Source organism: Convolutriloba macropyga, chromosome 3, assembly GCF_964194025.1.
Source record: "Convolutriloba macropyga chromosome 3, txConMacr16.3, whole genome shotgun sequence".
NCBI classification, from domain to species: Eukaryota; Metazoa; Xenacoelomorpha; order Acoela; family Convolutidae; genus Convolutriloba; species Convolutriloba macropyga.
Genome location: NC_134470.1, coordinates 811,667 through 837,294, shown reverse-complemented (window position 1 = coordinate 837,294; position 25,628 = coordinate 811,667). Strand labels below are relative to the sequence as shown.

At 35.6% G+C, this 25,628-nt stretch overlaps 2 protein-coding genes across 2 annotated transcripts; one reads left to right on the top strand and one right to left on the bottom strand.

Annotated features, from left to right (window-relative positions):
* Positions 1-331: 331 nt before the first annotated feature.
* Positions 332-25,352, bottom strand: LOC142335858 (BTB/POZ domain-containing adapter for CUL3-mediated RhoA degradation protein 3-like). Its single transcript, XM_075384186.1, has 8 exons — positions 24,973-25,352; positions 23,910-24,253; positions 16,370-16,507; positions 15,446-15,588; positions 10,252-10,304; positions 4,659-4,866; positions 2,573-2,619; positions 332-606 (listed from the first exon to the last, which is right to left on the bottom strand). The coding sequence occupies exons 1-8, from the start codon at positions 25,239-25,241 to the stop codon at positions 507-509; spliced, it is 1,302 nt and encodes a 433-aa protein (XP_075240301.1). The 5' UTR covers positions 25,242-25,352; the 3' UTR covers positions 332-506.
* Positions 17,750-19,643, top strand: LOC142336765 (uncharacterized). The gene has a single exon (XM_075385677.1). The coding sequence runs from the start codon at positions 17,955-17,957 to the stop codon at positions 19,641-19,643; it is 1,689 nt and encodes a 562-aa protein (XP_075241792.1). The 5' UTR covers positions 17,750-17,954.
* Positions 25,353-25,628: the final 276 nt, after the last annotated feature.

Here is a 25,628-nt window from a genome sequence, read left to right as displayed (position 1 = left end):
AAACTATTACAAGTTATGATACATAAATAACATAGCCATTGAAGTACGACCCACCAGGTAATTAGAACAAAAGAGCGTGCAGTGGTCGATATTTACTTCTAGAAATTCAATGTTCTTCAATCTTCAACTTTCTTTAATTTGCAATAACTTTACTGAAACTTCTCATTTTACAGAAACCTCGAATAGAGCTGCATTGTTTCCCTTTTCAGCCAAAATAATTGATTTTAAACACTCATTTGAACATTTGTCCATGATTTGTCTCTATCTTTTATTATTAAATGCAAATTGTGCGACAAAACTAATTAGGGCATTTTCATTCAGACTTAAACTGAACGAACGTTAAATTTGTTCACAGAGAAGTTAACAGAGCGCAAACAAAACTTCATCAACCATTCAGAGGTATTTGTACCTCGATCATATCACTGTGAAAAACTCTCATTTAAATTATTTTAGGCCCGAAACCTCGTTTGAGTCAACTTTGGCAACGGACCCATATTAGGGTTGTGTTAGTTAAGAGACATGGCCCCACTGCTGGCTCCCCCGTGTTTACACCTCATGGCTCTAATGACGTCATTCGGGATAGATTCTGCACTCCCTTCGTCCGCTCTGAAATAACACAAGCAACTCTCATCATTACATGATCATACTTGCAGGTTAATGTTTTTCATGTTCGTAGAGCTAAGTCGAAATTTGTTTAATTTACAGCTTTCGGATCTTTCGTGAACAAAGCCCTTCGACAAATCCATAGCGTGTCCTATAAATTGAAATAAGCGAAGTTTCAAAAACACTGTCCAAATTGCTCAATTGCATGTTTTTTATTCTAAATCATCGATTGTTTCCAGTTCCAAACCTTTCAAAATAACTCCTAACATAGCCGGCAAATTGCCGGAAAATAAGTTTTATATTCTGAATCACCAATTGTTTCCAGTTCAAAAACTTAAAAACTCCTAACCTAGCCGGCAAATTGCCGGAAAATAGCCGCCGTTGACTCGCCTGACGCAAATTGGGATTGCAACAAAAAGAAAAAAAGAAAAAAGAATTTTTCTAAGTATCAATTTATTTGGTGTGCAAATTCTGCACATTCGGTTAGATTCTAAAATTACACTTAATTCAGCTGTTAAAATGAACGCTATTAATCATAATACTAATGCCAGCTAGCAATCTCTTTAATGAACTTTGATAACCTAATTCTCAATGACTTAATGACCGGGCTTTATCCCGTCTTTGATTTTGATCTTTTGACTTTGGCAGCATTATTCGCCACATTGCGTAATTGAATGCGTGGAAAAATTTTAAATCTACAGCTGAAACAGTGAGTTAAGTAAGTCAGAACTCAAAGTTGAAAATCGAACTGGACCTAGAACGGACTATGAGTGAATTGGGAAAACCATTTCTAAAAAAATCAGATCAAACAATAAAAATAGAAAATCCATGTCAAAATGCCACCTGTGAACAAAAATCACTCGCGAGAAATGGAATTTTGGTTCAAACAAAAAACTAGGCGTAGAATGAACTATGAATGAATTGGAAACCATTTAGAAAAAAATACGATCCAAAAAATCGAAAAAACAGTAAAAATCAAAGTGAAATTGCCGCATGTGAACAAAAAATCACTAGAGAGGAAGAGAAATTTTGTTCAAACACCGTTTTCTCACTCTACTTTAAATTTAGAAAGAAAAAATTTCACGCCGCAAAACCACTCGCTTTTTCGCTCCATTTCCTGTTTCGGCGTGACCAAAATCATTACTCCAATTTGACTTCAAAAATCATAAAAACGTGTGAACAGATCTTTAAAAGACAACGCCCCAATAGAATTTAAATTCTTTGAATTGTAAAAAAGGAGAGCGCCTAAATAATAGCCGCTGAGAGGCTGACGACTAATAATAGTTATAGAGCAATACATCGAAGTTGTGCATACGCTAAATACATTCTAAACCAGGAAAGCTTCCAAGATACAACTACGAAATTAAAGTCATTGAAAATTGGAGGAAAAATATGAAAATAGGAAAATATTTTGAAATTGTAGGAAAAATGTGGAAATTGTAGGAAAACGTTTAGGACGCAACTTGAAAATAGGAAAAATCAAACAATGACTGCTAACAATTTTGCACTCACATCTGATTCTTTTAACGGATTGGTCGCACAACCTAGAGAATCAAATTGCGACTCAATATTATTGAATCAAAATCGACATTTCGGTCATAACCCAGTAAAGTTGAACGAATTGGTTTCAAACGACACGCCGCGGGCCTCGACTTTTGCTAGCTCCAGTTGGGAGGGGTTGGAGGTTGTAGTCAAATTCATCCAAGGGGGGGTTAATCTTGCTCCGTTTAACTCCTATTATACACACTCATTGCAATTCAAAAAATGAAGCTTTCGTAGAACTAAGTTTGAGGCAAGGCCATTTCTAAAAAAAAACCTCTGAACACGCATCTCTGTTTCATGCATGATATGTGCGCAAATTACACAAGGGTACTGTTATGCATGTATAATACTACCCAATAGATGAAAGCTTTCGACATCTCTAGTAATATTTGTAGATAGTATTACCTTTAGGTATGAATTAACTTACATGAGGAAAATGAGCTCTTCTTGAACTTTGGCTTCGGGGAATTCAATCTGAAATAGAACACCGAACAAATGAAGTTAACAATGAAGTTAAGCGAACAAATGAAATTAAGTCAACAAAACAGCAAAGATGCGTCTAAGGGGGCTTCTTTTCAGAATCTGGTTTTAAAATAAAAAACTGCCATAAAAATGACTCTCACATATTTTACGATTGCGAGTTCTTTTACTTTAAAACGTCGCAAGGACCGATATTGTTACAATTAGAAGGTTGAATACGTGACTTTTTGCACCTATCTAGTTTCAGAGTTTTTTCACAACTTAAAAACAATCTATCTATAGCTATCATTACAAAGCACGGAACCTTTTCAGATGTACAAATGCTGATGATCGAGGTATAAGAACTTTTATTTTCCAAAGAATTGCATAGGTTTATGCTGCCGTAAATTTGAACTTTTTAAACTTTTTCCCATCTCAGTCAAGCTCTGGATTCATTATTGGTTTCAAAAACCAAGAAAAGGTAAATTTTTGCGCTGATGTTTGAATTCACGTTTTGAAAACGAAGAAACATCAACCAATGATTTTTCCACAATCCAATCACATCGTTTCTTTCTATCTATAAACTTTTGAGATCAAATGAGTTCGAGGCTATTTTCTAGGCATCGATTTCATATTTCAAGATCAGATGTTTCTTAGAAACTTTCACTGTGCAATTTATGTCACAAAAACTCGCACCAACTGCTTCGAAATGCTAATTACCGTTGCAAAATTACGATTGTAACTAACGCCCAAATTGAATCATACCACAGAATAACAAGTTTTCACATTAGAAAAGATACCCTGCACAATGCAGGTATATAGCTGCCACTGATTCCCATTACCCCGATTTAGATTGAAAGAACATAACAAAAAATGAGTTTTGGACAGAAACATTTTAAAAGTGCGAACTATTTTGAAGCATTTCGTAGTTGGACATACTGTTGTTTCTTAATGAGAGAATACCAGGGCCAGTATCAGGAAGCATTAGAGATAGTAAATAGGACTTAGAAGAACAAATTTCAAGTAGCTGGCATCTGAAATGCAGCTTTATGGGTTTATCCTTCTTTTTAATTTAGTTTTTCCTATATTGATTCTATAATATTTTGCTGAGCAACTCCTACTGAAAAGCTTTTTGAGCAGAATGAGAGCAGAAGGAAACTACTCCAGAACATAGCCAGTAGATTGCCGAAAATAGCCGCCGTTGACGCGCTTGATGCACATCGGGATTGAAACAGAAAAAAAAGAGATAAATTGATCGAATAATTTTTCTGTTTTTTTTAGTGTCAAAAAGTGTTCTAATTTGGCGTGCAGTTTGTTGGATTCTAAAACTACACTTAATTCAGTTTCTAAACTGACGGCTAATAAGCTTAATACCAATGTCAGCTAGCAAACACTCTAATGAACTTTGATAACTTAATTCTCAATGTCTTAATGGCCGGGATTTATCGGTTTATCCTGTCTCTTTTGATTTTGATCGTTTGACTTTGATAGTATTCACCACATTGCGTAATTGATTGCATGAAAGAATTTAAAATCCATTCATTTGAAACAGTGAGTGAAGTAAGTGAGAAGTCAAACGTGAAAATCGTTACTCATGTAAAACGAAAAACGTGATCAAAAGTTAAAGCGAATTGAAAAAGAGAGCCTTTTTAGCTGTTGAGAAGCTGACGGCGGCTCTTAACAAGTCTAAAAGATTTCAAGCAAAATATTGAGCAAGGGTAAAACTAAACAAATTTTTTTTCGATGAAGTTAAAAACATAGCAGGACAAGTGCTGAATCACACTCCGAAGAATGGAATTAATTGATGACTAGACAATCCGCACTTTCCCCGTAAAATCTTTAAAAAAATTTTCTCTCGAAAAACTAGTGTTAAAAAGTCTGACCATTTTACTTTTTGATCTGACGAAAATCGATCAGACCAAAAGTTGGCAGTATGAAAAATTGCATTAAAAAAGACCAGCAGGGCTAATATAATTGCTATAAACTCAGTTTGAGAGCAATCAAACAACAACGCCCATCGGAGAATAGATCGGAGAATAAATTCACAAGTATACCTTGATATTTTTCTTCTCAGTGGCGTAGACAATAGACGAACAACAGACTTCTGCTCTCTTCTGTCCCAGTTTGTTGTAGAATGTCCATTGACAGATCTCGTTACTTGAAAAACCAAAGATGTCCTTGAAGAAATTCAGTCTGCCTTGGTACAGCACGGCCAATTTGTCAAACAGTTCTATGTTCTTCAACAGGTTCTCATCAGATTGGCTAAAATGAGCATTGAAGAATTTCAGCGTAGTCCTGTTATCAACTAACGACGGCTAATTTCATTTAGGAAAACAAAACTTGCAGGTAATCGGAACAGCTGCAAAATAAAATTGCTCGGAACCAGCCTTGATGCCACTTAAGCAAGATTTATCAGTACACTTGCGAAACAGTAAAAACCTCTAGATAAACTTGAATGACTAACAGCGAAAAAAAGGAAAACTTCACATGATAACTCGTTATTTTTCTGGTTCGAAGTAACTTTGCTAGCCATAAATGCTCCAAAATTTTTGAGGATGACGTTCTCAACTTGCCTAGTAGCATTTTTTTACTGTCACAACTAATGCCTCGCAAGCAACCAGTAGAAGCGTTAAAATGAATATTTATGTGAAACCTGTACATCTCCAAAAAGTTCTTCAAATTTCACAAAGTTAAACATAAGATCTGATTGACAAAAGAGGTACAATCAATCAATATACAAACATAGCTGGATGAACGTTTACCCACACTAAAATATACTTTGAAACATTTTGGATTTGAAATTAAATATTTTTAATAATATCCAAATTATTAGCATTTATAATACTCACTAGAGGGAGAGAACGGAACGGTAAACATTTTGAACTCGAAAAATATGAGATTGAAGCGAGAGTTTCATGAAATTTCAAAAATGGAATTTATAGCAGGTTTTCAACTCGCGAACAGTGAGAAAAAGCTGTTTTGGTTTCAGAAATCAAATGAGAAAATGACAACTTTTTAGAAAGAATTTTAAAAGTTCAAAGTGTTTGCACTTAACCTCGCAAATGACATAATTTTTGGAGCAGCAAGCACAGTTTGTCACAGAATTTTGCAAATACAATTAGATAAAATTAATATAGAGTGCTTTGGCGACTTATAATAATCTTGAGCTGCGGAATGTAATATTCATAATATTCAACAAGGAGGCTCGGTAATGTGCGATCGCACATAAGGTTCCGACCCCGCTCATCAACAATTTTGGCATAATTGTCTACCAAATCAAGAAGATAGAAAAACCCAAAAATTATTTTTGAGAATCTCAAAAAAACCCAAGTATTTTTCAAAAAAATAGTGTATGAACGAAAAGATAGTTTCCGAAGCAAACAACTCAGTGGAGTAAAAAATGATGCACTAGATTGATGAGATATGCCAATATTAAGAAAGCAAGTGTCCGTTTTATGTCCGTTTTGAAAAACAAAACTTAATAACAAAGTCAACATACCATCAGATAAAACTGAACAAAATAACTTATAAATCACTAGAAAAGATATGGGACCAGTCCATAAAAAGGTTTGGTGACAATTAGACAAAAAGAACAAAAACACTAATGTTAATGTGCTTATTTTTTTTTATAGTATTTAACTTCAAATTAATGTGAACCATTAGAAATCAAGTAATATATCCTAACGGTTTACGAGTACCAATGCTTCTATAGAAGGGCATTAAGACCTGTCCTCATTCAATTTTTTATGCGGCTAAAAAGAACAACAAAAAGACAACAAACAAAAATTCAATTAAAACTTGCCAGAAAACGCTGTCGAAGCCCTAAAGCAATATTCTGGCCCCCAAAATATGTTCGATTGCGCTTTCCTCAAACACCGATAATATAGTATGTGGCCTTTCATTACTGAGAATAGGTAAAAAGTAGACAAAAAAGAAAAAAGGGCAAAAGTAAGTAATACTTTTGATTTTTTTTTCGAAACAAAATTACTTCCAAAGTCATGAAAATCATTAACTAGAAAATGAAATAAACAAAAAGGTTCGTTTTTTCGTCCACAGGAAGCCCATGAGCCATGCAATTATCCAGAATTTGTCTTGCATCCACAAAAATAACGTCAAACATGACAAAAATCAAATAAATTGTACTTTTTTTGCAAAAAACCGGTGTCGAAGACAGTAAGGTCATAACGAATTCCTTAAAAAATAATAGATTTTGTGACACCAATCTCTTTTGACACCTTCCCTTGACACCAATAATGTCATATTTGACCTGTAATTAACGAGTCTAGGTAACAAAAAGACAATAAAAAGAAGAAAATTGCATTTTTTTTTGTTCTGGAAAACAATGTTTTCAAAGTCATGAAAGCCATCAGCTATCTACTAATATCAGCATATTGGCTCATCTATTCCTGCATAAACGAGACCTGTCATTATACGGGAAATTTCATAGGACCAAAACGACAAAGCAAAAACGGCCGTTAAAAACAAAATTAAAAATTCAATTAAATTCTTCAAGAAAGAAGTGTCGAAGACGTTAAAACGATTATCTATATCTTCCAGGATTTTAATATGTTCAATTGTGCCTTATTTTGAACGCCAATAATGTGATATGAGAACTGTCAATAATGTGATAACGTGACAAAACTAGAAAACGTGAAAAACTGGCTAATATCTAAAAAAATCTGAAATCTAGTAGTATCAACGCCAGAAAACAATAACTTAAGGCTTAAAACCGCAGTAGAGATTAAGTTCTAAATCAGCAGAAAGCAGAAGCATTCTCTCTTTGCTGATACTAAGCTGGAAGTTGACCAAATTAAGAAAAAATAGAGAAAAAGTTCATTAAGCCAATACAATATTTATTTAAAAATCAATTATTTTTAAAAGTCAAAATGAACATAAGGTTTCAAGTAAAAGATTGAAAGCATTAGCTTGGAGCTGCTTAGAAAGCCAATTGGACCTATCACTTGTGAGCTTTGACTTGATATGTTCTGTTGTTTAATTAATAAAAAAGAACATTTTTTTAAAAAAGACCGACTGATTACAATCCGAATTCTTTCTGGATTGCAACTTTCCAAGATTGGTCCAAAACTACCCTGCTAATGCTTATCGTTATTAGAAACAATTATTTTTTCGAATGTTATTGATATAGATAATTTGTTAAATTATCTATATCAATAACAGAGTTTTAAATTTTTAAAACTCAAAAATATATTCTGCGTTTTTGATAATCAACGAGTAAAGTTAGCAAAAAACGGCAAAGTTTTAATTACAGAGCACTCTCAACAGAAGTTGAAGTAGGAATAGCCCCCTTTTGAGCCTACAAAGAATTTATTAGTGTTGTTTGGGGTGTACTTCCGGCAAATTTAATAAAAGTGGACTAAAAGCGCTTATTTCGTGCTCTTTTTAATGAAAAAGGATGAATTTTGAAATATTTAGCCCGAATTTTTGAGAAAAAAATTAAATCAAAATAATCAACAATACTTTTTTGTCTTTAAAAATAAAATCAACAACACTATTCTTAAAAATGTTAACAAATTTTAGCAAAATTGACGAAAAGTTAGGCAAAATTCCGGGAAAGGTGAAAAACAACGGAATTCACTCTACTTTTCTCGATAACTCCCTGTAAAAAACGAAAATTAAAAAATCTTTATAATTCCATATTCTACGCTAGACGAGCTTTCTAATGATACCTGTCTCAACTCTCTACGATGAATATATCGATCGGCGAAAATTGACTGAACAAAAAAAACCCATTTAAGTATATAGTTCCTCCCCCCCCCCCTCAAGTGGGTCGGAACAATAATGACGGCAAACAGCGGGGGCAGCAGTAAACGTTAAAAATAAATGCGTTTTTTGCATATCTTATACCAATACAGTGACTGCACTACCATTTTAACATTTTGAGTGCATTAAAAACACATTAAATGAGAAAAAAAATTTTGATAACATGACCGATGGCCTTTCAGATCTCTTGAAGAATTATATCAGTAAACTGGCTTAAAATTCTGGCTTAAAAAATTGTTTTTCCTGCATTAAAAAACTCATTTGTTGAAAAATAATTGCCGCTATTTTTTAAAAAATATATTCAAAAACTTTGTAAGAAACAAAACTTCATCAATTTAAAGTTGTAGTGGAATGCTGCAGCTATTAGCAGTGATCAAGTGTAAGATTTCTAAAAGTGTAATAATTAAGGATACATTGACATATTTTTTCAGTTTTTATTTTTTGCTTTTAACCATTAAAACAATAACACGATCGCAAAAAAATGCTCGTAGAGCACATTGTTAAAGAAAACTTAAATGAAAAAGATTTGTTCATTCTAACACAGGGTTTTGAGACTTTTGAGGAAAATCGACTATTGGCGGGTAAATGAGGTAATATTCGTGTGACTTTTTCCATAGCCGTTTATTTCTATTGGAGCGCTCTTCTATTATCGTCGATCACTCGCTCAGATACCTTTTCGAAAACCAATCCACAAGATTTCTATCTTAAACTTTTAAAGTATTTAAAAAAAATCTAAAATGCGCAATATTTGAAAAATGCGTAATTCAAAAAAATTTGAATAAAGTGCGCAATTTTCAAGGCACCAAGTATATCGAATTAGATGACATCAGCTGCTTTTCTCTTCCAAAAAAGACGAGCTAGCCAAACTTTGAGGAGCTAGACACGAAAAGATTATCCGTTTAATGTTTGTCATTTTCAAAAATCGTCAATTTGCGTAGAATCGGAAATGCCGCCATTGTTTTGCACCTGGTTTCAAATTATAATTACGTTGAGAAACGTTGAGAAAATAATTTTGACGAATCGCCATACCTTTTTTAGTAAGGAACTTAAGAATTTGGCGAAGAATGTTTAATTGAATAGCCAATCTTGGTAGGTGGTTAATTTTTGTCAGGTTAAAGTAACTGAATTGAATAAATCTTGGCCCTGTTAATCAACTTAGTGTCATTTACGAAATCAAAGTTCAACTGGACCAATTCGTTTAACAGTTAATGCATGCCTCATGTATATCTTCAATCAGTTCTCTTAGCCCCCCCCCCCCTCTTCTTTGACTAAAAAGCCCTTTTTGAGCAATTGTCATTGTTTTCTTAATCTTATTATCTTGATCTCCTGGCTCATTGAGTCAAAACGGACAAGAAAAGGTCCCTAATAAATTGTCCCCTCTCATTGGGTTACAAAGTTAATCAAATTTCTCGACAGTAATTTCACAGAGCAGTATTTTTAATAATGGTTAACAGAAACAGTGTTGGGCTTCGTTTCAAATTTATCTGCTACACAATCAAAGATTTTTTCAATGACTCAGAAAGCAACGAATAAGTTGTAAAAACTGACCATAAATTTATGCAAATAGATGAAACCTGCAATTTTTTTTGAATTTTCCATTTCAGAACAGATAAATGACATTAATTCTTGTTACAAGTACACGTTTACCCATTAAATACAATCTCAGGTACTGTTATATTTTATGAGCCATAAACGACTAAACAACTTGAAAGTACGGTTTGCGTAACGTGGTGAGGGGTATTAACCAAAACTTTTCAACAAATATGTCAGAATGCTTCTCATTGAATATTTCACAAGCAATGCGCCATCTTCGAATTGAGGACAATAAGAATTAGAGAACTCGAACATTTAAATAGCGGTACAAACCTGGTGTAAGAATACTTGTTGTTTTGTCGATTGCACAGGAACTTCACGGCCGCCTGAAAAACAACCATATCATTCATATACAAACATGGCGTATACAACTAAGCAATCAACAACTTGATAAAGTTAAACTAGCAGTATGAGAATGTATTAACTAATTTAAAAATTATTCAAAAAATTGGTTAAAATTGGACCTATGAAGTTGCAACGCTATCCATTGTTCCAAAGGTAAAAGTTCAAAAAACATGCAGAGATCAGCACTTCGATTTTCATTTGCCTGTCGCGAGTTTTTAAAACGTTTGGTTATATATAAACATTTGGGGTTCGATCATATTTTACATGGGTCTAAAAATTCAGTTCATTATTTTCAAACCAGATTTCCTAAATAATCGTTTTAAAACAATCTAGATCGGGTGAATTCTATTGAATGTTAATTGGAGTTTATATTCTCATTCCAGATATGATTTAATCAGCTGGAGCAGAGTCATTTTCTAAGTGAGGTAAGCCATCTATGATCAAGCAATTTTGAAAAAAAAATAAAACTCAAAACTAAAGAGTTAAAATATGACGCCAAGCACATAAAATCAGCTGTTGAGTTTTAGAAGCCAGTTCAAACACTTAAGATTAAAAAGCTCTTTCACACCATGAATTTGTCTCCTCAAAAGGGTTTCCTTAAATTGCATTCTTAGATAATATTAAGACATAAGAGAGCAGCTCAGTCACTTAAGGACCTGTTTATCCCATTTTTGAGGACACCTAAAGGTTCAGACAAAATCGGTCAAGCGAAAAATCGCATAACATAGCTGGCAGATTGACAGAAAATAGCCGCAATAGCTTAGAGCAACAAATTGCATGAACGAATGAACAAAAAGCAGATTTGAAGTGGTTGTGACGTCAGATGGTCGTAACAAAAATCGCGACGACGAAATAAAAAAAAAACAAGAGAAGGCCAATAATAGACCCAGCTATCGCTGTCCGGCTATTAAAAAAGACCACATGACTTACGTAATTGCTACAAACTTCGTTGAGAGCAATTTTTCTATATGTCCCCGAAAATTAACAAAAATTCATAAATCGGAAAAAAGCACCGAAAAGAAAATAAACCGACTCTAATTACAGCCGGGGCGTAAATTTTTCTTTATGGGTGCAAAAAGATCAAACGAAAATAGTGTTTCAACCCGGACCTCCCGAGTCTGGTTCCTTTAGTTTAACAGGCATTAACCACTCGGCTATCAGGGCCTTGTCATCCAATCTCTAACAATCGGTTTTGTTTGAACAAGATTTACTTCGGAGCTTTACTTTAAGAGCAAATTAAATCACCCAAAAATCAATAAGTGCGAGAAAAAGCTTGAGAAAATTATTCTAGAAAACCGCAAAAACGGTCAAGTGAGAATCTGCATAATAAAGAAAGACACGTTCACAATAATTGTTTTCATTAGAGAGCAGTTAATAATTTTCAATCTAGTTCGACACAGAAAATTTTAAATAACGACAGAAAAAGAGCAAAATCGCGATAAAAGTTCAAAACTGCATTGGCTAAAATTACTTTTTAACAAATTCACGCAAACTACCAAAAATAGTCGAACGCCCAAAAACCACATGTTTTCTTGCTCTTTAAAAAATTCGGCGAGAACAGAAAGTTACTTTCTCGTCGCTGTGCTCTTCAAATTTGTTTGGCACTTTGACCTAAACACTTAGTTCTCACCAGCGGCATTTCCTACTTCGCGTAAAAACTGCGGCATACATCTAAACAAAATTATTGATAACAAGGACGCTCGTAAAATACTCAGTTAATAAAAAAAGACTCATCTTTGAGTTGAAAAAGACAGCGCCCTAATGCAAATCAAATTCTTTGAATAGTAAAACCCTAATGAGAATAAACTAATGAGTTCTCCATTTCTAGAATCTTGAAACTATAATCAAATGCAAATTATTCATAAATTCAACTAGATCAGCTAAACTTTTTCAGCTAAGTAAACTAAGCACAAATGACTTGATGATTAAGATATAAAGCCACAGACCAGTTGGTGTAAAAGGTATAGCACACTAGGCATTTAAAACATAGCCGGCAGATTGCCGGAATAGCTGCGAAATAGACTTGCGTGCCGTAAAATACAGATGGAAAAAGATACAGAAGTGAGTTGATAATAGTTATCGCCGCCGCCTATAAAACTTACAAGTTTATTTCAAAGGAGGTTGTTTTTGGGTGCAAAAAAAGTTTCCTGTCGCGGCTCGAACCGGCGATCTCCGGATTACCAGCCAGTCGTCTTAACCACTCGGCTGTCGGACCATACAATCTGTTAACTTAAAATCAACTTTGTTTTAGGAACAGATTCTGTTTCTGAATAACCGCAATTTAGGTCACACAGAAAGCGTGAAATCAAGCGCGAAAAAATCATTTAAGCAGTGACGAGACAGAATGTTCTAGAACAAATGTAAAACGAAAATGAAGCGTCAGACGACGAAACAAAAAAACATAGCAGGACAAGTCCTGACGCACAATTCAAAGAATTTTCATTGACTAAACAGAAAAAAAAGACCTAGAACGGACTATGAGTGAATTGAGAAAACCATTTTTAAAAAAAATCAGATAATAAAATAAGAAAAAAAAACAGAAAATCAATGTCAAAATGCCGCATGTGAAAAAAACCACTAGCAAGAAATGAAAATTTAATACAAACAAAAAACTAGGCCTAGAATGAGCTGTGAATGGATTGGGAAAACCATTTAGAAAAAAATTCGATCCCAAAAATCGAAAAAACAGTAAAAATCAGAGAGAAATTGCCGCATGTGAACAAAAAACCACTAGCGAGAAAGCTAATTTTTGTTCAAACAGCGATTTCTCACTCTACTTTAAAATTAGAGCGAAAAAATTCACGCCGCAAAACCACTCGCTTTTTCGCTCCATTTCCTGTTTCGGCGTGACCAAAATCACTACTCCAATTTGACTTCAAAAATCATGAAAATGTGTGAACAGATCTTAAAACATAGCCGGAAGCATTCCGGAAACGACCCGAAGAGTCGTCTTCATGAAAGAATTACATTTCAAATAAAATGTTATAATAAAATGACTTTAAACAACAACACAAAATCTGTCAAAAAATGAAGATAAAACCAACTAAACTAAAAAATACATTCCTCCTGCATATAAAACAATCCATTTCTTTTTACGCAATTGAAAACATCAAAGTACGCGGGCAGCAGAAATCGAGCCATATTATAGTCTCCCAAGATTTTAATTTGTAAGAAATAATTGAATTCTGCAAGAAAATTCCGGAAAGTTGTTACAAAATTTTTCAATTTTCGTAAACTCAATCGAAACACTATTATACAATATAAAACAGAAATCAATTGAAAACTAAATAAACTTTGTCGCTTTAACTGTAAACAATAGTTGTCGCTTTATATCATAATGAACGCAGTAAAACTAAACAATGACCAAAAAAATTAATCAAATCGAAATTAATCATGAAAACGAGACAGAACAATATTCAGACGCAAAAAATTTGTATTTTATCAAAAGCAAGCCCTAAGAATATTCGCAACAAAGAATTCTTCATAATTTGTAAAAATGAAGGTAGCAAAACCTCAGTACTATATTACATTGAATAAAATCAACTGCAAAACAAACCTGCAAAGGAAAATGACAAAAATATTAGTTCAAATCAAACAAAAAAATTCAAAGAAAACGACAAAAAAATTAGTTCAAATCAATTATCTTCAGTTTTATATAACTCATAAGCTATAATTAATAGGAAAATTGTAGAAAGAAGGTAACATGCTAGAATAGGGAGAACACATACATTATGATAAAGATTACATTCCTCGTGCATTTAAAAATATAATTCGCAATTTCTCAAAATCAAAACTAAATTGGCAAACCTAATTAAAATTCAAAATGAAAAAGATTGTAAATATGGTTTTGTTTGTTAATAGGCAATCGAGGTTTAAGAACAGTACATAGCCATCCTTCTGTCTCAGTAAAAGAAAACTTCACAATTGCAAAACAGTAGAACAATTTGGAAAAAAATTGTTCAAAATATGGTAAAAATTTTTGATTTTTAAAGAGTTGTGGCCCAAAACAACTCAATTAGCAACAAAACGAAGCCAAAATTAACGATAGAGCACCAAGAGACTTTTAATGGTTAATAAATTCGAAATACAAACAAAAAAACTTGAAAAATTTGACAAAAACCGCAAAAATTGGATCAGTATGTGTACAATTTTATAAAACAAAAACACCTCACGTCCAAAAGAGGCATCCAATTCAGGAACTATCAAAAAGACGCTGACATATGTACTACTTTGGTAAAAAAAAAGTCCGCTCAAAAAGCCAAAAATGAAGCAATTATAGACAAAAATTCAAAAATTGACAAAAAAATTGAGAAAAATAGGTCAATTGTGCACTTTAAACGCATTATCAAGATCACAAAAACATTGTGGCACCGATTTCAGATTGTTGCTTACTGATTTCTGACAAAAAGACGGTTAAAAGATCCAAAAATGAAAAAATTATTAGAAAAAAAGCCAAAAATCAACTAAAAAATCAAGAAATATGTGCCAATTTTTAACTTGAAACGCATTTTCAGGCTTCACAAAACACTGTGCTATCAATTGCCGAAGTTGACATTTCAATAAAGCAACGAAAAAAAAATTATTTCTACAAAAAACCAAATTAAAAGCAAAAAAATTGGGCCACTTAGACGAAAAAACGGCTAAAAACGGTTATCTATATGTGCTATTCAGTCAAAAACTACTTTTAAAAGTCAAAAAGTCATTCACTAAACGCAGCGCATGATCAAAAAACTTCTCTCGCTTAGAAAAAATTAGTTCACATGGTAATTTTACTCGCTTTCGCTTTTAGGTCAAAACGCCACCTGAACAAATAGTACTTCCTGTAAAAAAAAAGACCGAGAGAAAACCAATACTCCTCTTCGAGTCGTAAAAAAAAGACAGCGCCCCAATACAATTCAAATTCTTTAATTGTAAAAAACCAAGAGCACCGCAATATAGCTATGCTCAGCTTACAGCTTCGCAGCTGTAATAACAAAGAAGCATGTTCAAATCCACAATTGGTCCGTTTTTACAATAAATGCACTTGATTAGACCTCAAATTAACCATATCTTCTGTCTTGTCACAAAAAAGGCAGAAGCAAAGAAAAGACAAAGTTCACACTTTGAAGGCCAGTTGTCTAACCTTTCCTGTTTCGAACAATGAGCTCTCGTCCAGTTGTTTTGTGCATATGAATGGCACTAGTTTGACCTCTTTGGGTGAGAAGTGCTTCACTTGATTGCTCGCTCTCTCTTCAATTGTCTGCTGAAGTAGATGCACCAGAATTCCTGAATCACAAAATAAAATTAATCTGGGATCTTTCCCGTTACTGCCCTCAACCTTGCTACTGCATACTGTTCACGGCCCCCAATCGCACTAGCAATATTAACACATTATCAGTAGGTATGCACGTTCTATATTACCACAATGATTCACTATATAATGGCACGAGTACCATCATAATTGGGGGGGATATAACATAATCAAACCGACTAACGTCGGACGAATCGCTCTCAAACGCCCCTTTTATACCGTAAGTATAAGTCTGCCAAACAGTTTCTGTGAATCGCATACTTGAAGACTAGTGAGCTGAAAGGCTCTAAGAGCACTTAATGCCCGCTGGGCGCTACCTGTTTATCCCGTTTTTGAGGACGAAAAGTCAAATGTGTCAGACGAAAAATCGATCAAGCGAAAAATCGCACAAAAAAGACCAACAGGACTTATATAATTGCTTCAAACTTCGTTTGAGAGAAGTTAAAAAGATTCATTTTCTGTTCATCCCTCGTCAATATTTTAAAGTTGAAAATTTCTCGACCAGAAACCAACATGTGAAATTTTTTTCTTTTTTAATTTTGTTTCCCATGAGCTGTTATAACTTAATTCTGCCATCAATAAACAACATGTGTACCCAGGCCGGTTACCTGGAGGGTCTCAGGACCCCGTTTTCCGTCCTTTCCGGGTCTCATCGGTAACACTTAATATATTATATTGTTTGTTGTTGATGATATACTGGATAAATGAATTCTTTCTTTCTTCTTTCATGAATGAATGAATGAATGAATAGCTGACCAATACTGTAGAAGTTGGCCTCTGCTAGGATAGAGTGGAGTTCTTTGTCGCATAAAGTGTCCATGTTCAAAGTCCCATCTCTGAAGAAGTTGAGAATGTGTTCAAAATGAGTCCCATCTCTGTCAATCAGAATCCAGCCTAAAAAGTACCTATGATAACTCTCTGCTTAGTTTGCTCACACCTTTTTTTTATCTTTTTAGAGGCGGCTATGTAGGTGCTAGTGCCAAGTGCTATATTGTATGAAGACAGAGTTATCGTTGCAATTTCCTTTCTAATAAACGCTTTTAATTGCAAGTTTTGCTAAGTGCTATTCGGAGCGCGGGTTCGGTAAATACGCTCTTTTTCTGCTACAGGTTTTTTATTCAAGTATTCTGGTAAGCAACTAAACTGTACTGAGCAGAATCGTCTGTGTGATTTTCAAGATAAATGCGTGCTGTATAAATTTACAAAAGTCTTTTTCAACCAATCAAAATTCAGCATCGTTATAGTACCAAACAGAATAATAAAATGTAATTTTAATTCATCCACTAGATAGTACAAGCTTTTGTCAAAAAATGATCATTTAACAAGGAGAAATTGACCCGCTTAGCTAGGAGAATTCCCATATTCACCCCTCCGACAAATTGCTCTCGAACGACAGAAGGGACAATTTAATTCAGAGGGGGGGGGCTGTAGCTTAGAAAATGTTTACCCAATGGGTGCGAAAATTCCCAGATAGGCAGGGATTCAAACCTCCTTCCTCCGGTGTGCTCGACAGAAGTATTAACGACCCGTCGGTCAGACCCTTGTGATTTGGTATTTTACAATTGCTTTTTAATTGACTTAATTTCTGAATAAGAGCAATTTAGATCAATTAAAAAATTAAGTCAAGCCTGAAAAGTCAAACGAGAAATGAAATCGAAAAAATGTTCTAGGGCTTAAGTGTCAAATCTTAAAACACCGATCAAATATATACGACAACTCTAAACACAGAACATTGTCTTGTGAGTTTGTTTACAAAATCGAAATCTGCATAAGTACTCTGTTAACATTCATAGAGAGTATGCTATCATACAAATAAACACCTTTACGTATAGATAAAATTAAAATTCATTTTTTCCTTTAAAACTCATTCATTTTGATAGTGAACAGAAATGTAATAGCCTTTGAACTTTGGTAATTTTTAAACTCAATTTGAAGTCTACAGCTCGACAAGTATTAGCAGCATTGACTAGCGATTTCACTTCGAAAAGCTTAACACGCAATAGTTGTTACAAATTCAAGCAATTTTTCTGAGAAAGAAATTGATTGGAAAATATTTTGCATCGGCAACAGTATACATACATACGGGGGTGTTTCCCCCCTCACTATTACAACAACAACACAATCTATGCAAAAATATACGAAGCTATGTTCAGCATATATAACACCTAAAACGCTTTGAGTTACGTTTTTTTTTTACTAGCATTAAGTCTTATTCTTATATACAAACAATTTTCTGTACATGAAGGTTTTAATACACAAAGCAGCCATCAACACAACGAATTAAACCAAATTTTTGAAGACATAACAACAGACGTTCAGTGAAAATTGCGGCTCACCAACTATGCCTGGTTACAGAAACGAAATCACAATTGAACATGAAGGTAAAGTTTTCGATCTCAAGCAGCACGAAATAAGCCGAGAGTTCTTAACTGAAATATTTGAAGTGGAGCCAAAGTTTTTAGTAGAATTGACCTCGAACCCACAAAAAGTCATATCTTTCAACAATTTGACCCTTGAGCCTGGCAAAAAGTACGCTATCAAAACACGAACGGAAAATTCTCAAGCAAAACCATCAATACAAAATTCATCAAATTGGTTGCAAGAGAACATAAACGACGTTCAACATTCATTGATTCTGAGTAATGCTTCATATCAGAACGACCCTGAAAGCTATTTGACTTCTGCAATACACGATCATAGCTTCTGCTCAATCGTTGTCAGTGCACGCGAATCGAACAGATTTATCATAGCGCAATGTGAGGAAAGCGATACGTTCTACATAGCATTCCGGGGCACTGGAAGTTGGGCGGACCTGGCCACAGATTTGAGCATTGCTCCAACTCCTGATATGAACACGGTCACCCCTGGCAACCTTCACGCTGGATTTCTTAAACGAGCGGCATCATTTCCACTTCGCAAGATCTTGACCAGCGACTTATTTGTGGACAAAAATTTAGTGCTGTGTGGTCATTCATTAGGCGGTGCTATATCGTCAATAGTCTACATGCAATTACTCCACAAATCGCAGAAGGTTACAATTTTCAAAAGCTTGAAGAACATAACATTCGGAGCGCCTCTTTTCTGTGATGCATATTATAGAGACAACTCGAACCGCATCACAACAAATCCTCAAATATTCAACATCATTGCTGAGAACGATCCAGTACCGAGTTTGCTGTTACTGACCCAGTTAATATCCACTCTCAAAGCGCGAGCAGTTGACGACCCGATTCTGAGAACTTACACGGCTCTATTAGAATCCCTCAATCCTCTAATCTCAGGAGTTCTATCGCTTGCAACTCTTATCGACTCAAAATACAAAGTGATGCTTCAGTCTATAAAAGAAGGCTTGCGATCATTGGATATTTCAGGTAGACAAGGGTTTGAGAATACATACGTTCCTTTGGGAAATTATTTCTTTATGAGCGAACACGAGCTGCGAACATTCAACTCGCTCACAGATCAAACCATTCTACTGCAGAAGCTAAACATATTTGAGAACTTCCAAATTGAAGCATTCGAAAAGCATAAACTTGAAAATTACCACAGAATGTGCATATTGCACAAGTGCACACGCAACGCCAGCATATATTCTGCAGGCCGCACAGCTTCTTTATCGGAAAGCCAAATAAACGTCTCCAGGAATATATCTCGAATAAGGGCACTGGACCCCGTAATTCACGGAGGGGAATTGCTTCAGCAAACGGACAGCCAAGGCCGGCAAATACTCAAGCTTGAGTTACAAGGAGAAAACTTGACAAACATAATTCTTCCAATTCGCATTTTCAACATTCTTCTGGGTGATGAAAACACTTTGGGAAGTAGTATTGATACAATACCAGGTACCGAAATTTTTGTTCTGCGTCAGCCAGTTGAAAACTTTGAAGCCGACGCTCCAAGCTACATTCTAAATCTAACGACTGATTTCGGGCATTGCCAATTTAAGCTACCCACAATCACGATTATGAGGGACAATGAAGATCCAGGAAAAGCTTCCTTTTCCCCATTAAAAGCCGCATCACGACTATAGAAAGCCTTAAAAAAAAGAAAACATTGTATTCCAAAATGTTACACACCTTAAAAGTGTCAACAAAATGGCAATGTACAAATTCTAAAATACATAAAACAATAGGAATATATTTTATTTACAACGTTTGGAATACTAAAAAAAAATAAAAAATATATTGGATAATAAGGAAATTAATTAACAACGTATTAACATATGTTTAGCATATAAACATATTATCGACACACCAGTAATAGTCGATTTTAAGTTTTGTATAGTCTTGTGAGTATCTGATCTCTTGCACTATTATGTTAATGCAAAACATTGACTTCTCGATTTTGTTTTACCCTGCGGGGAGGGGCGTAGGAGAGAGAGAGAGAGAGTATGTGTGTATGGGGGTGGGGGGGGGGGGGGGGGGGGGGGCTTTTCCGCCGGTCACTAAAACTTCGAGGCAGAGACCTTAGTTTCACAGATTGAACTTAGACTTGCAGAAGTAAGAGGTCTAATCTTTTGTCCTAAACTTAGTGTCCTAATTTGGGGCACTAAGTTTTGGGCAAAAAATTAGACTTAGTTATTGATTGACTATTTATTTCAACAGACAAAAATTTCCATTAACTAGTCTCCAAAACTGCACTCTTAACTTCAATTTCAAATGAAACGCAAAATTTCCGAACCCTTTGCTTCTCTAAATACGTTAGAGCAAAATCTCATTCCCCTCGGGACTGATTTCGTAAATTCCGGAGACCTCAAATAATTGCGCCCTACGAGGAGACTAAATATAACCGACTAAAGTCGACTGAATTGCTCTCAAACAACACACTGAAGTTCAATTGTTGTGCCTTAGTTAAGCCAGAGATGTGGTATAATATCACTGAGGGACTTAAAATGATGCTATAAGAGCTTTTAATAGACCACTTTTCCATTGTAAATTAGTAGTAGAAGAATAGTAGTAGACCGCTTTGGATGAAGTTAGCGGCTCAAATCTGAATGAGAGAGAGAGAGAGAGTTAATTCCTCTGAGTATAAATGAACATCAAAGCTATAATACTACATAACATCAGAAAGCTTCAAGTTATCATTGCGCTACACAGAATATTGCAAAAACTCAGAGGGCAATTAACGGATCCAACAGGATCACTGGACATTGCCCTGTCAAGAGATGTAAGAATGCAAAAAAAATAAATAATAAAAGAAAAAAAAATAAAAATAAAAAAGAGAGCAGTTTATATCACGCAAAACTGAAAAAAATCAAGCGTGATAATAGTCACTTGAAAATTCAAAGCGTCAGACGAAAAATCGGTCAACCCAAATCAGTGCTCAGCTCTGTTTGAGAGCAGTTAAAAACATAGCTGGCAGATTGCCAGAAAATAGCGGCAATAGATTCGTAGATCGACAGTCTAAAAAAACAGTAAAAAAAACAGACCAAAAAAATTTCGTCTTTTCATTGAAGGCTGATCTGTTATATTTTGATTAAAAATCTGTATATGTTATTGCTGCCTCTATTAGCTGATCTCAAATAACCTTCATTTAGAGTGACACACACCCATTTGACCTTATCTCTTTCAATTAAAGTAAATAAAAGTCAATTTCAAATTGAGGAAGTCATTTTTGAGAGTGAGGTAAGTCAAGTGTGACCAAAAATTTAATCACGCGCAAGAACAAATAGCTCGCTCCACTAAGAGCGAAAAATGACGTCACATATGCAATTCAGTTGAAATTGCATGAACGAATGAACAAAAAGTGGCTGTGACGTCATATGGTCGTAACAAAAATCATGACGACGAAATAAAAAAAACCAAGAGAAGGCCAATAATAGCCCCAGCTATCGCTGTGCGGCTATTAAACAACCAAAAAATCCTTTCGATCAATAAGCGGGAATTAAAGAGTATTTTTGGCCGAGTCGATAAACTGCATGACTTGGTAGATAAAAATCAAGCAACCACAAAGAATGCAAAATTAGATAATGTATATCAACTTCTCACGTGAAATAAAAAAACGAAAAATGCACAGTAGCGTGTTTCAAAATGTTCCTTGCTAAACCATGAATTTCTACTTTAATAGTAATAGCATTGTATGCAATTTGACAAAAAAACGCAACAAAACTGCGCTTGGACTTAATTGAATTAACTAATCTCTATGGCTCCTGCTTCGCATAAACAAAAAACCCGCAAAATAACACGGTCCCAATAATTATACAAAAAAAAAGACAATCAAGTAGGGAAACACGTGAATAACTTCATATCTCTCATAAAACGTGTCTTTTGTGATTTTCGTTTAAAAAGGTGAAATATTGCAGGGGAAACGTGAAGAAATTTTAGATTTCTCAGCCAGGAGCGACAATCAAGATGTCTCTTCCGTAATTCAAAGAGCACTGCAGCGAGGTCTGTCCTTATCATACGCAAAAAATGCACACAGCTCTGATTCTCTTGTTTCAAAAGTTATCCAATTATCTGAATTGTGCCTACCATCGGATGATCATACCACATTAGAGTCTATACTTGCCCAAGACGAACAGTCAATTCGAGAAATTCTAAGCAATGTTTGGAAGTATAGCTCAATTGGGGTTCTCGCGGACAAGATTCGAGATCAAATTGAAACAGGGTTTCGCTTGGAGTTGAGCAGAACGGTCGGACAAAAATTAGCGATCGGAATTTTGGCCGTTGCGGGAGGCGGAATATGTGCTGTCGCGGCACCCGGGCTGTTTCTAGTGGGGTATGAAGTAGCTGCATCGCTAGGCGGATTTTTGGGGTCCGGTTACATAGCAAATCGAATCCTTAGCCAAACACTTGAACCGAAAATTTATTCAACTGTGTTAAATTTGATCATAAGTCAACTGATGGAAGCTCGAAAATCGCGATCGACCTTCACGGTTCAGATAAGCAAAGATGTCCGGCGCCTAATTTGCAACCAACGCATTCACAGCCACGAAAAAGCTATTTGTTTACTTTTTGATGGATCTCTGGGCCATGAAAATTTTGAGGGCTGCAAGTTTGAGCACTGCTCTGAAGCTTCGAAAGCCGATCTGATTCAGCGCATTAAATGTATTTTGAAGTTCCACGAAATCCGAGATCTCATTGCTGATCAATGTTTTATAGGAGTTATAGGACCTCAGGATTCCGGGAAAACAACATTAATAAACGCAATTTGGGACGTAAAGGGCGTGACTGGCTATGGTCCAGACCAACATACAGAACAAACCACGGTGTACGATATCACGGATAAAGTTAAAGTAGTCGACTTTCCAGGAGACACCAGTTTCGAGGAACATGCGAATGCGTTCACAATTTGCGGAGCCATGAACAATATTGTAATTGTGATTCTTCCATTCACTGGTGACATAAGCGCACCCATGGCAAAAGCTTTGGCCTGTGTTTACGGAACGATGGAGAAATTCACCAAGGCAAAAATTATTGTGTGCATTAATAAATGTCGTCATCCGTTTGAAGACGACGAAATGAAAGAAAATATTCAAATAATGACGCAACGGCATGTTTCGACAATCAATGATTACTTCAATGGTCGTTTTCACATTGATCCAAATAACTATTTCTTCACTGATTTTAAAATCTTGAGTGAGGAAGCACGTGCCTATGGAATTGTGGGAGTAGATGGAATCAAAGAGGTCATTAAACGATCACTAGTTGACCTTGAACTGAGTTGTTGCAGCAGTGAGGAATTAAATGCCGCTGTATCTCCAAAACAGAATGGAATTAACATCGAATAGCATAAATCTAATCTTAACTGTATGGTACGCAAATCTGCTAGACATAATATACATTTGAGTAATTTGTTAAGCAATATTTGCCAAAAAAAAAGAATTGTATCAATTGTAATCTTAAAAATTTAGCTTCTGCTTCTTTACTTATAATCTCCCGGAAAAATTGCATTTACCTATCTGTTATTAAGCGTACCGGATTTACTCAGATTTGAGTGAGGCTTAAATTCAGGATGAATCACCTGGACAAGTTTGCTAACACATTATTCTCAAATAAATCATTAATAGTATAAATCATTAATATACTATAGAAAGAAGGATTGTTAGATCGCAGACATTTAAACGGATAATTCGCAGAGAAATTATTTGTTGCTAACACTCAAGTGCACTTTTTAATAAAGTTTAAACTTCCCATAAACCTAGCCAGAAGTTAACTTCCATGAACATTCGCAATTTTCAAACATGCACGTTTCGTGTTTTAAGGAAGGTTAAGTGACTCTGCAGAAGTTTGTTAAAGCAGAGTCACGTAAACTCTGTTTATCATTTCTGGTCAAAGATATTTCTGACGGCATTTACCTTCTTCGTCAGTGACCAAATCCATCCGTCCTGACATCATTGCAGAGAACATTGACTCCTGGTTGATTAGGGTATCCACAGTTGTCTGGAAGAACCGTCCCCCCACATTCAACCGGACAAACTTGCCCCCGCCTTCTGCCATATTTATGCGCATCAGTTTTGTCTTCATCGAGGGCACCAGTGATGTTGTAGAGCTCACTGGATTTCCACCGGCTCCTCCCCCACTGAGAGGGGAGGCATGGGCAGACATTGCGAGAATGGGTTGAGAGCCTTTGCGGGGCAGAAAGGGCGAAGAGATAAGGTTGATATTTGGCTCAGTGGTTGTAGATATCGAATTGCGCGCGCTGAAAACAGTTCCTTTTGTTCGTATCCAGTATTAAAAAATCCTCTGAATATATTTTGACATTTAAAACTATAAATATGCATGTCCACCATCACGCTGACAATGAAAGAATCAACCAATTATGGAGCCAATTTTCTTTTGAAAGTTTCCAAAACCTTGCAAAAATTATTTTCTTTTAATCATTTTTGGGAACTGTTGCCTTCTGGGGGTGGGAAAAAATCAAACCCACCAAAACCAAACAAAAATATTCATTCGTTTCTGCTAGGATTTGCAGGTGTTAATTTCATTGACAGAACTCTCAAGTTAGTTGATTCAAAAATTGTCAGATTGGTTCACAAGAAAATAAGGATAGCACAAAAAAATTGTCTTCTCCAATGAGATCTCTGTGCCTCCATGAAAATATACCCTCCGTTATCGAAAATTAGAATTTTTCCGTTTGTGCCACCCCCCCCCCCCCCCCCGTTATAGAGCACGTGCCATTATATAGTAAATCGTCATGTAAAAAAATGACACCTGCTTGTTGGGGGTGCAAACAATATGCACCCACTAAGCTGGGTGGGTGGCACAAACGGAAAAGATCCTGATATTATTAAGAAATTATGGTAATTGTGGAGGCGGCGAGGGGTTCAAGCTTACTACTAAGATGCCGGTACGGACGGGGGTGGGGTGGGGGGGCTGATAATAGGAGAGCTGTGAACTCCTAGATAGAAAACGTCATACCTAGCAGTGTTGCATTTGTTCACATCCGGGGAATTAGTTACATTGGGAGTGCTGGGATTGCTAGCCAAGAGTCGCCGATTGGGCGTCACAGTTGTCAACTGTTGATGTTGTTGTGATTGGACAGTCGCAGAAGAAGAGGTAGATGAGGTGGGAGAGTTCAAGGTCACTACAATCGAGGGATTTGGAGGAAGATTAAGATTTGTTGGCTGTTGCTGAGATTGTTGTTGAGACGAGAGTGACGTCACAGATGTCAGTCTGTCTCTGTCCATACACACTTAGTCAGAACACACACCACACACCAAATACGAATTACAAGCACAACCGAAACAGCGACACGCCAAAACAACAACAATTAGCACCTGAAAATAACGGTCTCAAACTAACAAAAAATCGAAAAAATCAAAGCTTCAATCATTTTTCCGAGAAAATCGCAGAAACAAAAAATCGTGTTCCGAGTTAAAGCAAGCTATATCGGAGTTATGCAACCCACCGCTAAGACATTGGAACTGACTTCCATCACAAAGAAAGGTGGCGGTTGGAGGGGGGGGGGGGGGGTTGAGGTTACAGTAAGCAAGATAATAACCCCACCACAGATGTCTATATAGCCGCCGTAAGAACACGGCGCGGTATCCAATTATTGGAAAGTCTCCAAAATC